Source organism: Dufourea novaeangliae, unplaced genomic scaffold (assembly GCF_001272555.1).
Source record: "Dufourea novaeangliae isolate 0120121106 unplaced genomic scaffold, ASM127255v1 scaffold168, whole genome shotgun sequence".
NCBI classification, from domain to species: Eukaryota; Metazoa; Arthropoda; class Insecta; order Hymenoptera; family Halictidae; genus Dufourea; species Dufourea novaeangliae.
The window spans coordinates 3,161,636-3,177,020 of NW_015374062.1; the positions used below are offsets into that span (position 1 = coordinate 3,161,636).

The 15,385-nt window shown below is 32.3% G+C and overlaps 2 protein-coding genes across 2 annotated transcripts; one reads left to right on the forward strand and one right to left on the reverse strand.

The window, feature by feature from the left end:
- The first annotated feature begins 2,866 nt into the window (after nucleotides 1-2,866).
- Nucleotides 2,867-10,621, forward strand: LOC107190277 (NADPH-dependent diflavin oxidoreductase 1-like). The gene is made up of 13 exons (XM_015579058.1): nucleotides 2,867-2,965; nucleotides 3,092-4,555; nucleotides 4,631-4,710; nucleotides 7,538-7,585; nucleotides 7,879-7,999; nucleotides 8,081-8,162; nucleotides 8,503-8,642; nucleotides 8,787-8,932; nucleotides 9,114-9,199; nucleotides 9,280-9,426; nucleotides 9,494-9,802; nucleotides 9,896-10,098; nucleotides 10,186-10,621. Exons 1-13 carry the CDS (start codon nucleotides 2,877-2,879, stop codon nucleotides 10,310-10,312), a joined length of 3,042 nt encoding a protein of 1,013 aa, XP_015434544.1. The 5' UTR covers nucleotides 2,867-2,876; the 3' UTR covers nucleotides 10,313-10,621.
- A 2,431-nt stretch (nucleotides 10,622-13,052) lies between these two features.
- LOC107190235 (macrophage erythroblast attacher) lies at nucleotides 13,053-14,999 on the reverse strand. Its single transcript, XM_015579009.1, has 5 exons — nucleotides 14,906-14,999; nucleotides 14,130-14,532; nucleotides 13,759-14,071; nucleotides 13,323-13,632; nucleotides 13,053-13,241 (listed from the first exon to the last, which is right to left on the reverse strand). The coding sequence occupies exons 1-5, from the start codon at nucleotides 14,942-14,944 to the stop codon at nucleotides 13,140-13,142; spliced, it is 1,167 nt and encodes a 388-aa protein (XP_015434495.1). The 5' UTR covers nucleotides 14,945-14,999; the 3' UTR covers nucleotides 13,053-13,139.
- Between the last annotated feature and the right edge of the window lie 386 nt (nucleotides 15,000-15,385).

The following is a 15,385-nucleotide window of genomic DNA, read 5'->3' on the forward strand; positions in this document are numbered from 1 at the left end:
TCAAAACATTTGCAAGGCAACGTCTTGGAGTCCCATCGCTAACGTGAAGGATCGTGTCTAGAGAAGCATAAGAGAAAATTCTTCGACGAGACGAAGCGTTTCGAGAACGAAAACGCGGCAAACTGTAACAGAGGTTTGAAATGTGACTGACCTCTAGCGCTTTTATGTCGCACAAGCGTCACGTCAAGGAGAAATGTGGACACGATTTACGGGACAAAGCAAGCCTCGTACGGCTGACAGATCGGAGGAGGGGCTACCTGGCAATAGTTGAGCCTGGTGTCCCGAAAATTGTTGTCACGCGCAAATAAGCTCCATCGAAGTACGATGCGTCGGCCGATCGTAGCGAAACTGACGTGAAGGACCAGAGACGTGGATCAGTAGCAGAAATCACGCTCTACGGCCAGCGACCCACTGTAATCGCATTTAAACAAGAGAGAGGAAGGTTAAGGCACAGCTGCGAAATCAATTTTCGCGAGGACGAAAGCCCGCGCCTTCTCTCCTCGCGTTGGAATCGAAGTAATCTTCTTCCCCACCGACGAAGACCCGAGGCACGTCACTCGTCGAACGGGTGAAACGCGACGAACGAAAACGAGACAAGAAACCTCTCTCTCTGCACTCACTCACTCCTTGCTAAACGGACGCACGGTATCCCTTCTGGCTGCACTTTGTGCCTTTTTCCCTTCTACGAGTCCAATGTAGTCATGATGTTTTCCTTCGAACTGCCATGCAAAGCTGCGGACTTCGCTGCGAAAGTAGGTTTTGACAATCATCCGCAAACAGATACCAGTGCTACCAACGTGACGCGACGATGACGTTCGTAACTTCCCCGTTAGATGGCTAGAAATAACAGTTAATTCTCGCTGGTGCTAGGCAGGACTTCATTTTTCAAAACGCTTCACATTCAAATTAATTTCCTCTGAAAACTGAATTATTATTTCAATCATCCGGAAATCAAACTGATTTCGTATATCACGCAAGAAATAGAGAAAATTGATAATACTATTTAACTTAATATATTAGATTGAACTATGTAAGATTATATTTACCACATTTGAAAAAATGAATTTTTCCAAAAAAAATCGTGACATTTATCCTAAGCCAGTTAACAAATAAGTAGTAGGTGTCCATTAATAGTAAAGGAAATTTAAAGAATAGATTAAAAAAAGAAATATAAGACTTCGTTGCTAGAATAACAATTTCCGAAATTTTTAGATCACTTGAACCTTTTTTATATGTATGCGCATGCTATTATCCAGTTAACAATAACCGATTTATCCATGTCCTCGAATAATAACCAAGCAATCGGTTACTAGTCATTTAATCGGATGTTCTAGGACATGATAAATCCGGTTATATCAAGAACACTAATTCAAGTGTCTCGTCTTCGACATAACATATACATATACTCTGCTACATAATAAGTCTTAAGGGGATATACATGTCACCTTAGACCTTCAACAAATTTTAATTCTTCCTCTAGTACTGATTTTCAAAGTACATAGTCTTATAATTGTGATACAAAAAATTTTATATTTAGTAATTCAAACTAATCATATAATCGAATAATTTTATGGGAGCGTGTGCTCCTATTCGGGCGGTATTTTAAGTTGTTACACCCTATAATTTGAGTATGTACCAGCATATTCTATTACATAACAATTTATTGGAATACTACGATATGTAATTATTGGACGCGAACTGATATATCCTCTAATGAAGTCTACTGTAATCAGAAAAATGTCAACAAACCACTTAAGATTATTAAAAATGAAGTGTCATCTTCGTCTTACTCGTTAAAAGAATACTATCATTGAAATGATCCAAATATTGAACGAGATTAAAAATCTGTAGGAAATTACTTCAAAATAATAGTATCAGTGGGACGGTAACAATTTTGTAGACAATACCTCTTGAACTTACCGCTAGGCGACTATGGAGAGCATATAATTCTCGAAAGATCTCTGATAGTGCCTAATTCCATTAAATAGAATGACCGTAAAATTTGAATATTCCCGCGTTTAATTTAAGTGACGATTCTAACCACATAGTGGATCTTCCATATAAAAATCCCTTGTCTCTGGGTCTCAACTTCTAAACTTAATTTCAGTCGCTATAGTCACCGAGTTCATGAAAAGTGTTGTATATAGTTACGTCACGCGATCTTGTCTTAACCATAACTTGTTCATTCTTCTAAATTAGTTTGTCCTTGAAGGTGGTGAGAATTCTCATACGAACCATCTTCACCGTAGAAATGTACGAGAACGATCGAGCTTTCTCAGCCGCTTTCATATTATGATCACACCGATTGTCCTATATCCGCTTCCGGTTTTTAAGATGCACTACCACGCACGCACTTCTCTTTATCTCGTCCTTGACACCGTGATATACCGGATTTCGACAGTATTCGGCTATCCATGCCCGAGAATATGTAATTTGAAAACTTTGCAGGTGTTCCTTTAGTACGTTGATTAAGAGATATGCAAATTGTTCACTTAAGAACTACTCGTTCACACGACGTACACGGGAAGCTATTTTTTATTTATAAATATCTCGGGCCGCGAGCCAAGTGGGACTTAGCCTAGACATTTATCCTTGACATTTGATTGACTAAGATTGTCACCATGCGTGAAATACATCTAACTCAGAAGAAAACTATTTTTTCTTTTTAAAGTTTACATACCCGCCTCAAGAAGTCTTGTGTTTTCATAGATCGTTTGCTGAGGACCAATGACGTCACGGTGATCAGTTGGAAGTTGGAAGTTGGAAGTTGGAAGTTGGAAGCCAATGTTACTGATTACGGCGGGTCCTTCGTGACATGCACGATTTTCTTTCGGTACATCTACACTCGAAATTTGTATATATCAAGAAACGTCAAAATGATTAATACAAATATCACGATATTGTACGGCAGTGAAACCGGCACTGCACAAGACGTAGCTGAACAAATTTGGAAAAGTGCCAAAAGGTTTTGTTATTGTCCTTTCTCTATTTTGTATACAGAATGTTTGTGTTGAAAAAGCAGACTCTTTTTATTTTATATTTGATTAAATACTCAATACATGACCTAATTGTATTATTAACATTATTTCAGAAAAAGTTTACATAGTTCTGTCTGTTCCATGAATGACTATGACATTCAAAGTATTGATTCAGAAAAGGTGATAATATTTGTAGTGGCAACTACAGGACAGGGAGATCCTCCTACTAATATGAAACAATTTTGGAGACTTCTGTTAAAAAAGAATCTGCCGAAAACTTTACTAGCTAATGTACAGTATGGAATGTTAGGTTTAGGTGATAGTTCCTATCAAAAATTTAATTTTGCTGCAAAGAAATTGAACAAACGGTTGATGCAATTAGGTGCAAAGGAATTATTGCCTATTGGGCTGGCAGATGATCAACACGACTTAGGAATAGATGCTGTTGTTGACCCTTGGCTGCAAGAATTTTGGATTAAGATTATAGATGCATTTCAAATTCATACAACAAATTTGGTTAATGATCAAGATAAAATAATTGAAAGATTCAGTATTTCTGAAATAAATACAAACTCTATAAATAATGAGTATTGCTTAGAGAATAATATTTATATGAAAGAAGTACATACAAATGATGAAATGAAAGTGGGTACAATAATCGAAAATATAAAAACCACAACTGAAGATCACTTTCAAGATGTCAGATTAATTAAACTAAAATCAGATAATATTAATTATCAAGCTGGGGATGTAGTATATGTTAGACCAAAGAATTCTAACCAACAGATTGACAAATTTTTTAATGTATTGAGTAGTAATAATGTGCAGTTAGATCCAGATATGAGAATTCAAGTATCTGAAAAGGAAGTTAAAGTACCTGCTGTTTTAAAGCAAACTTTAACTCTACGGCAAATTGTAGAACAATATTGGGACCTGAATTTCAGACCCAGAAGATCGACAATGCAAATATTGTCTTACATCAGTGAAAATGAATTAGAAAAGGAAAAATTTCATGAGTTTACAATGGCGAGTGGTCAAGAGGAACTGTACAATTATATCAATAGACCAAGAAGGAATATTCTAGAATTATTAGCAGACTTTCCTCATACAACTAGCAAATTGAATATAAGACTGTTATTTGAAATTATGTCTCCCATAAAGCCTCGTGCCTTTAGCATAGCATCAAGTTCAAGGGTCACTGAAAATGAAATTCATTTGTTAGTAGCTGTAGTAAAGTATAAAACTAAATTGTTAGAACCACGATATGGTTTATGCTCCAACTGGTTGGCTAGTTTAGAAAAGGGAGAAGAAATAATATTTTGGATACAGAAAGGGACTTTCAAGTTTGCATATGATAAACCAATGATACTCATTGGGCCTGGAACTGGTGTTGCACCATTTCGTTCTGTACTACTAGATAAATCTGCACTGTATGATGATCTGAGCAACTGTGTCCTCTTTTTTGGATGTAGAAGTAAAAAGAAGGATTATCATTGTAAAAATGATTTCGAATATTTATCACAAAAGCTGCATTTAAATTTATTTTGTGCATTTTCTAGAGATCAAGAACATAAAATGTAAGCTACCTTTTTAAAATTTTAGATATTATTGCATAATTACATTTTATATAACTTCGTTTGTCAATATTTCAGATATGTACAACATGTTATAAGAGATCAAAAACACTTATGTTGGGATTTCCTTAACAGTAGTGGTAATATTTATTTAGCAGGTAGCTCTAAAAATATGCCAAACTGTGTTCGCGAAGAATTCGTAAATCTAGTGAAAGAAAAAGCAGAATTGACTGAAGAAGAAGCAACAAACTTTATTCAACGACTGGAAAATGAAAATCGATATCAAGTTGAAACATGGGGTTAATAAATACTTTTATCATGAATTGTATATAATGTGGTGCTGTTGTAACGTATTAAAATCTATAAATGTCACAAAATGTATATTAGCTAGATGTACTATGTATTTTTCAATTAAGTGCTACCAAAAAGTGGTACATTAAGGAAAAAATATAAGACAATTATTAATCTGTATTATGTTTCGCTTGGAAACAAACTGGGATTATGTTAAAACAAGAATAACGGCTTTAAAGCTTTCGATGTAATTTAAGCGAGATTTCGAATACTAGAAACTAAAAATTTAATTTGTTGATACCTGCAATGAAGTCCCTTTTTTCAAATAACTTTCTTTGAGCTGTTCTTTTTTTTTTAAAGATTCTGTAATCGATTAAATACAAGTTTTAAATTATCGTTTATGAGGCGCTTACACATAATTAAGTAAAAAAATAAAAAATTCTGAACATACTGTAGATAAAAAAAGCATTTACAACTTTTAGACCTTTTACAATAAATATATTGAACAGAAAGAAAAGAAGTAAAAAAGTTTTAAATAGCGAGTGTATGCAACTACTTATTTTGCTCGCTATCAAACACTGTTTGAATAGTATCGCTCATAACGATTTAAGATTTTTCCGTTGCCTTTCAATAGACCGATAATGAGTATCTCTGAACTAATAGATATATATTGCACGTAACTATACCTTTCGTCTTTAATGACCGACAAGAAAGTGTTAGCTATCATGCTATTGCAAAATTCTACATACACCGTCTAAGATACCAGTTTAAACGTGTCGAACAAAGAGCAATAATTGCTCTATATAAATTACATCAGTTGCATTTAGAATGCAAGCTTTTTCTCCATCTCTCATTTGAATATGGATAGAAGCGCGCGCGTGCGTAACGTCTTGGGACTATTTAGTTTGTAGATCTTCGCGCAGCGTCTGGCAGCGTTGAGCTAACTCAACTCGTCGAACTCTAACCTGCTCTAACCCTGTCTTATCTTAACCTATAAAAATAAAGCAGAAACATGGTACGTCGTGCACGTTGGGGAACAGTTCTATTCATAACTCCACGCCTTAACCATTGGATCATGCAGTGATACCATAAGAGGTTCTTGCGAAAACATTTTCTCCAAAGGAGATCGAAAACTCCGTGGCTGGGAGGTCATTACAAATGTTGATTAAATAACTATTCGAAACCAACTATCTCAACGATAACATTAAGGTTTAGTAACGTCCGTCCGCTAAAAAAGGGAGGCCACGTTTACACGGGACGTTCACGATAATTTTACCGTAGTCTGGTTGACACGTGAAATGCATTAACCTACGACACAGTACGATCTTTAATTCGATTCAAGTTTAAAAACTGCACGGAAAAATGGCGGGTAGTTATACGAAGAAGGAATTCGGCGTGGGCAGCGAGGAACAAACATTGTTAAAAGATTTAAATGGGACCCGCATCGTTCCCGCGAAAGGTATACAATATTCTCCGTCTTTATCGCATTTTTTTCTTCTCTTCCGCCGTACCGAACTTCAATTGCTTCAGCCCCGCTTCCACGTTTCAAATGTCGGGGCATCTACCCTTCCTGGAACTGTTTTTTCTTTCTTTTTTTATTTTCACTACAAATGCTTGGCCAAACCGGTCTCTTAGTACAGAAGATTCACATAGCACACCTTCTTGAATGCTAATCCTCAAGCATTTCCGTGTGTAACATTGATTTGTGCTTCATCCAGCATCCCTCTTGCAAATATCTGTGTTTAGGTGATATTTATTATGAAATGTTAAGTATTGCTTTCAATAATAAGAAATATTGTTATACTGTTTGTAAAAAAAACAATATTAAAATTGCTTGGCATATGTCAGGCTTCATTTTTTTAGTTCAATTGAGTGCTCTTCATGATTTCAATTAAGAATATCATAGCATTTATCAAAAAATCAGAGTAGATATAATTGATTTCTTCAAACAATTTTAAGTCCCTTTAAGAGACTTAATATCTAATCTTAAGTATTTTGTGTTCAGATAGTTTTATCTTTATATAGACATTTGTATTTCTATAATAGGTATTTATTACTTAAAACATATTCAAACACAGCAAAGTAAAAGATTACAAAAGAAAAAAATGTATATTTTTCCTCATTAATTTATTAACACAAACAAAAATATTTTACACATATATAATAAGTAATATAACAAACATGAAATTATATGTAAGAAATGAGTACATTAAACAGTATTTCTTTAGAAAACTTCAAATACTTCTAAAAATAACTTGAGCACAATTGTGTATTCTTCCATGTTAATAATTTTGTATCATAGCATACTATTAATGGAAATATCTTCTACGGTGTAGCTCATATGTCTGAGTATCTTGTTTCATATCGGAAGTTAGATTTTGCTGATACAAATATAAGTGAGAAGTTAGTATATATATAATTGTATCAAAAGGTGGAGTACATATACTATATTAGTTTAAAATTTTTTAGCATTATCATTGCCATATTTATCATTATTGATTAATTAAAATTATAATTGCATTCATAATTTTATAGTATAATATGCTTAGTTATGTAATATGTCATTTTGTATGTAATATCATTACATTGTATTATATATTTACAACATGATGTTGTGTGTGTTATACAGGAATATAATTTAGATCCAAGTGGAAAACAAGTAAAATAAACTTAGTATGAATGTCTTCTCCACAGGTTGCATTAAATCTTCCTATAATACTTTTAGAGTTCACATTCCAACTGGTAATTAATGCTTCATTTCTTTTAAAGTGTAAACATTGTGTTTGTGCCGTCGAAGCAGAATGTGTGAATACATGTTTCTTTTCTTTACATTGTGTAGATGTGAGATGCGAGTATGAAATCGTATATGTATATATAATGTATGCATTAAGTATTCGTGTCATCTTCATTGAATTAATAAATTGCTTTAAATTGGACCACCATTAAAGAGTTCTTAAGGTAGTGCTAACTACTACAGCATTGAATTTGTGCATGTATTGTGAGAATTGTACTGAGAATTGGATCTTTTATCATAGGTACTGAACCTGTTCGTCTTTCCCCAGGCTGGGAAGGTACAGGTAGACCTGATGATGAGTTGAATTTCAAAGGAGTCACGATGGATCAAGCAGATCTTGAATTAAATCCTCCCAGAGATAGGTACATGCAACTGTATGCTTTTTAAATATGTTTTTCTATTTTCACCTATTTGTGGTAACATATTTATATCTCTACGTTTAGATTAAACGTTGTATTCTGTATAATGGTACTACATGGAATTGGTGCCTTGATGCCATGGAATATGTTTATAACAGCAAAAGATGTAAGAATTTAATTGGTAACGTTTAGAATACACTTAATTCTGTTTTTACACGATACATACGCCCCCGAAAAATCTGTGTACAAAAAAACATGTAAAGAAAGATACCATGCATATGGAAAAATGGGGTATTATTTTCAGACCATAAAAACTAATAAAAATAATGCAATGTATCGATTAAAAGCTTTTTCTTTAATTGAGTGTAATTTCCTAGAAAAATAAATAGGAATACTTTTTCTTGAAATTAAAATTAAATTAAGATTTTTAAAAATAAAATTAAGTGTATTTAATTTTTAATGTAAAAGCGATCACACATTTACAGTCTACTCGATTGTTCTTTTAGTATTTTGTTAACTACAAATTATCTAAGGAGTACACAGACATCAATACAGATTATGCAAATAATTTTCTTGCATACTTAGGATTTGCGGCGCAAATACCGAATTTACTCTTTAATTGGTTGAATGTATTTATACAATTTGGGTATGTATATTATCAATAATATGAATATCATGTTTTCTAATTATACTTTTTAGTATTTCTAACGAATTCGCAGTCTGATATCCTTACCATTGTACAGAGTAGTACTATTTCTTCAGAAGTTTGATATGTATCTAACTGTTTTAGTGGCAATTTGACAACACGTATAGTATGGGGCATCTTCGTACAAGTTTTAATATTTGTATGTACTGTTATTTTGGCAATGACTGATAGTTCTGGTTGGCCTGGTGTCTTTTTCTGGATTACCATGGCTTCTGTTATTATATTAAACAGTAAGATGTAAAACATTTATTTTCCTAAAAAGTAGAAAGAAAGTCATACATGCACTTTTTTTAAGTTACAGTTTGTGAATAGTGTATCTAAGTTTTCTTTTTTTTTAATATATAATCTATTATTTTCTATTATCTAATCGTGTCTAGCTGCGCATTACCAAATTTTTAAAACTCTTTTCAGCTGCTACTGGAATTTACCAAAACTCTGTGTTTGGTATGGTTGCAAAGTTACCCACAAAGTATACAGGAGCTGTTGTTTTAGGCGCAGTAAGTACAGATACCCATAATTTCGTGACAAAAAATATACAATGATTTATGCAGATATATTACTCTCGTACTAATTTCAGAATCTAAGCGGAGCATTTACAGCCATAATTAGCTTTATTGCTCAATATATGGCACCAAATGCTCGAACTGCTGCAATATACTACTTTATAACAGCTCTCTTTGTTCTTTTGGCATGCTTTGACACTTACTTTGCACTGCCGATAAATGTAAGATTTATATTCTTTAATAAGCTAATCTTTCTTATGTAACAATATTAATTCTTATATTTTGTAGAGATTTTATCGATACCAGGAATTATTATATCAGAAAGATTTAAATAAAAGACAATTAGAAAATTGCGCAAGAGGAAAGCAAAATACACCACCTTATTGGAAAATATTTAAACAATGTTTTCCTCAATGCTTCAACACATTCTTTGTATTATTCGTGACTCTTTCTTTGTTTCCATCTGTTCAGTCCGACATAAAAGCTTCAGATCCGAATTTTATAGTTTCGGAAGATTATTATAGTACTATTATGTGTTTCCTCACCTTTAACATTACTGCCTTAATTGGTAGTTCTATCGCGTCATTAGTTCAATGGGTGAGTAACCTTCTTTTACTCACAAAATCTGTAACAAATAATAATTGTACGAAATAATTTGCTAATTCCCCATTTCTCTCTCTTTCTCTACAGCCTAGTAAAAAATACTTGGTAATCCCAGTTGTTTTACGTATTTTGTACATACCATTGTTTTTAATGTGTAACTACAGACCAAAAGATGTTACAAGAGTATTACCAGTGTATATTAACAATGATTGGGTTTATTTCTTAATTTCTGTAACAATGGGTATAACTAGCGGTTACTTTTCATCGCTGTCCATGATGTACTGTCCCAGGTGAGGCTTTTATTATATTATTAACAGAAGAAAAAATATATTTTTTTAATCTTATTAAGAATTCGTAATTGCATATTCTAATTTCAGAATGGTAAATTCGGAACATACTGCGACAGCTGGTATGTTTGCTGCAGCGTCGTTAATTACAGGAATTTTTACTGGATTATTGTTTTGTATGGTGATGCCAAGTTTGATAGCAAATCTATCATTTTAATCACCGCACGAATCGATTTAAGACATTTCTAAAATAATAAAATGAAAAAAGGAAAGACCGTAAAAAAAGGAATGAAATCAGAATTCACTGACGCATAGTACAATCTAATTTTGACATTATACGGTTGATGTTTTAAAGAGAAAACCAATTCGTATAGATTTCGCATCATTGCAATAGATAAAACTGAGAATGAATTTTATTGAATTTTATAACTGTGAGAGTTTGTGCGGAACGTATTTAATTTTATTTTATTGATTCTCATTTCAATTAGTGGAATGTGCTGTGTTTATAAATGAGGAAGAGGGACAAAGGGCAAGAAAGTATCAGTGTTAAACAAGAGATGTAAAGATTACTTGAAATTATTTACATCGAATTGTAAAAAAAAATAACATTTCACGATTGACTATTTCAGATCTGGAACAGAAGAAAATATAATCCATTACATGAAATTCATATTAATGATCTTAATGTTCAATCACTGCCCTGATGGAACTATTACTACTATGTAAAATTGGACCAATAAGCCTTACTAACCACGTATTAGTAGGTTTTTCAGATGTATAATTTAATTCAGAGCCGCTAAAATAAGCACATCAAAGATTTGTATATTTAATAATTGTTACTTACATAGACCAAATTTAAGATAAGACTGTGCTTTCTTAACTTTTTCGTATTAAAAATACAAGCGATTCAGATTAAAGCTGCATATCATTTGAATCACAAGGAAGGTAAATGACGAATCATTGTCTTCATTGCTGACTGCTCAGTAACTGTGCTGACGAATTTAAAGTATTACAATATTGTGAAATCTCGCATATGCATTTTAATAAGCATGTTTGAATATTGTTTTTATTAACGTTCATACAAGTTTTACACAGATCAATTAATGTTTCCCAAGGTACGATACCTAATTTTATAATAATTTATATAGTTGTGTCCTTACTTTGTAGTGATTAACAGGTTGTATTAACTTTATAAATGTTATTCTAGAACATAATTTTTGTGTTTTCACATTAAGTTTTGATCACAATTAACCATGACATCTACAAATCACCAGAGAATTAATGTTTATCATTTCAAGCAACGTACAATTCACAAACGCTTATGGGAAGATCTGATTGTTATTAGTCTTGATATCAAGCATGACAATAAAACGTCTGCTCCATTTGATAGAAATGTTATTTTATACATTCTCGTGATTACTCATATTTGTTTTTTTGCATTTAAATACAATATATAAAAAATAGTGTACACTACGATATGCTTATTATATACTTCTCTTTAATCGATATCCTGTGCATTAAAAACCGACTAAGACAGTATGCATGAGTGAACGGTGACGTGGAAACTGAAAACGTATGGTATGTTACAAGCTCAATGAAACTCTACTATGAAACTTTCTGTACATTTACGAGGTACATTGTATTTGTTAACATATATGACTACTGAATGAATGGCTCAAAGATGTAAAACACTACGTACTTTCTATTGATCGGTACGTCTTTGTTCATATAATTTGTAAATGATGTATACTATTTTATTATTTTATTTATGTAGGTATGTTTAGTTTGAATGCATTTTTATTTGGTTAATAAGAACACGCTCAAAATTAATTCAAGTCAAGAATAATTCTTGTTGAAGTTTACTAAATGTATCATATTGTAAATTATTTTTGTTACAAAACAAATCAAGAAAAAGTATACATCATTGAATGTGAACTTTTATTCCAGTACAATCAACGGAATTTGTAAATACTGTCTATGTGCTTCCACATGTTACAACATGTGACGATTAAAAATTTGCATTTTTATTATATACCGTAATTTGTAAGCTATAATGTTTCACTATTTATAATACTATTTGTCATCTAATTCCATCAACTTGCATATAATTATAGCCAATGCTCTCGCACTCTTTCAGATTATGCACAATTAAAATTTGTTATAATCGTATGCTCATGAACACATTTAACACATCTTGCTGATGAAAAAAGAAAAAGACTTAAATTACCTCAAATGTTGTATCCCAAGTTGACCACGAATTTTATTCTAAAATGTTAGAATCCGAATTCCTAGAAAGACAATCCTCCGCATAAAGCAATTCAGACAATAAATTATTAATGAAACTCAATGGAACCCTTGAATGAATAATAATTGAAGTTAAAGCTGATAGAAGCATAGAAGGGATATTTTTATATTGATTCATTCGTGGACATGTTTCATCAAAAATTGCTTAAATGCATATCATATTATATAGATTAGGAATTTTTCATTGAAACACATGGAAGTTATAGATTATTAAAAAAAATGCAAATGGTACATCTGTTTCCACATAAAAATGGTACAGCTGAATGATACATACAAATCTTACCATTATTATGTCGAAATGATTGGGCAAGCAGAGAAGAAATATAAATATAAACCACTGTAAGATACTTACAAAGTTCATGGTTACAAATGCGTCTTAAAGTGTAGATTTATGGAATTGTTTTGACCGTTCGATTTATTGTAGAAATGATGTTAAATAAATGAATAAGTCCAAATCTGATTCCACATTTACACAACCAATTGCGTTAATAATACACGTTTACATGCTGTTTTATACAGAAAAAATAGAATATATTACATAACAAATAATCTTTTTGTACCATTTCTTACTTTATTCTAGTAGGTGATAGCACATAAAATTCACAGAAAATGCTTCCTTAAAAATAGATGTTATTCCTTTTGTTGATATCGGTGTACAGTATGAAACAGTAAATATTTAGAATTAATGTGAGAGAGAGATGCACTGTATATTGTACAAGTTGTGTCAGATTCAGGAAACTTTACATAACATAAACTTTCTCTATTTTTTTGTATGGAAAGACTTCTTTGGTTTTTGGACAAATCACAGTACCATTGTTTTCTTGAGCCATCTTTTCCAATGCCTAGAATAAATTACAGCGAAGTAATTTATCAAATTATACTCGAATAGCTTTGGCTGTGAGAAACAAATTTTGTTGACTTACTTGTTCTCCATATACATATCCATTTGGCATCATCATTGGTTGATTGTACTCATTTAGTGGTTTGCCACTGATACTGCAAACAAGTCTGGACTGTGAACAGTGAGCAAATGGCAATGGAGCAGCTAATTCATTAAGAGCTTCATTGCATACTGGACAATTTGTGTTTCTGCCCTCTTTGTTTGCACTATAACACTGAGATGTTTTTAATGCTGATAAACCTGCTTGTAGGGCTACTGTAAAGACACTCTGACTTGCTAATTGGAAAAGTCTATAATTTTCGTGTCTAAACTGCTCGATCAACCTATCCCATCTGCAAATATAATAATATTATCGAAACTGCAATATATGACTATTACATTTCCAATCAAAAAGTAAGCATGGCTGTTGAAAACTTTTGTTAAATTACTACACAAAGATGAATGAAGCTAATATATACCTTTTCTCGTCTAACAGATCTTTATATGGACTGAGGGAGGTATTAGCTGGAAATGCTAACTGACCCATGCAGCACTGAATCTCTTGTAACTGATAATCATCATAGTTAGCAAAACATTTTCTTGCGTGTTTAACAGCATCAAGTCTTCTATCTGCTCTGACTAACTCTATAAACTCTTGTACACGTAAATTAAATTCCATGGTACTTCCTAATTTTCTTAATTTAGACCGATTATCATGGCACCATCCTAAGCATCTTGCTGTCTCATGGTTTGCTAATGATTTCTCAACCTCTCTTGATACCATAAAAACATCTAAAAATATAAAAGAAAATTATCTACATGCCATCAAGAGAATCAATAATGTATGTACCTATGTTTGTTAAGTCTCTAAGTTCGCTGCTATCTGCTAATTTTGTTGCAGTTTTATAGTAACCCTTACGAAGAAAATATTCTATCAACATTCTATCAAGTCTCTGCCTTCGCCATTGGTTTACTACACTGGGTGCTGTATTAGCATGTTCTTTCAAGTGATCTAATCGTCTTTTGCACACCATTCCTGCTTGTAGCTCTTCTGCAATAGACTCCTCTGCCTTCCTCTTTAAAACTTGAAGTTTAGCTACAACTCCTCCTAATAATCTACTTATTTCACCTGCAGGAACACCTGTTCCATCATTCTTTAATAGTTCATTAGCAGCTGCTAATACATGAGAACCTTCCCTATCTAAGGTTTTCTGAGCTGAACGAAATTTCTTATTGAGTAGTTCATAAGGAACCTAAAAGTAAAATAGCATGTTAAATTATTTCATGATATTACACTATAATGTTTAGATTACTATTAGATTATTATTAGATATAAATGTTTATGCAAAATCATATTTGTATGAGCTAATTTGTGAACACAAAAATAAAATAAAATAAAGAATTGCTTGTCAGTGAGTAGGATCACTTGGTGAAAAAAGAAATAAAATCTATGTTCAATTTTATTAGTTTTTCTTTTATTGTATTTTGTTTAGTTGCGTCTACCATAAAAGCATAAAATCCACATTCTAATAATTAAAAGTAATGTCCTGGCTGAAATTACGACCAAAGCTAAGTAGTCTCGTGGAATGAAAAGATTTTAAATATGATCAGACAAAAACTAGATACCTTTAACGTTGGATGTTCAAGGCTTTTAACGTCTGACATATTGGTTATGCTCAAACTAAATACGTACAAAATTGTATTTAAAAATCGAAGTAGAATTACGTCTATTATATTGTAACTAATATACTTTGCAGTTACGTGTCATAGTCGTCCATCTCCTTTCATCTAATGATCGCATAAGTATACAAGGACAGCGAGCAGAATGATTTTGACACACGACTGTCTTCAGAAATCGTAAAAGCTGTTGTTCTCTTTTAACAAAGACAATCAGCAGTTTGTTTACGCATGATGAGAACGTAGTGTTATAATGGAAATCTAGATGGCTCTATTAACGAAAGAAATAAGGGATGATCCTCAGGTTGAATCATATGATTCAGCGATTCTTTAACAACCAAAAAATCGATTGTTGCTATCCTAAAGTGAAATATGTGTGATAACGATTCATAATATTAAAAAAAAACTAAGAAATGTATATTGTTTATG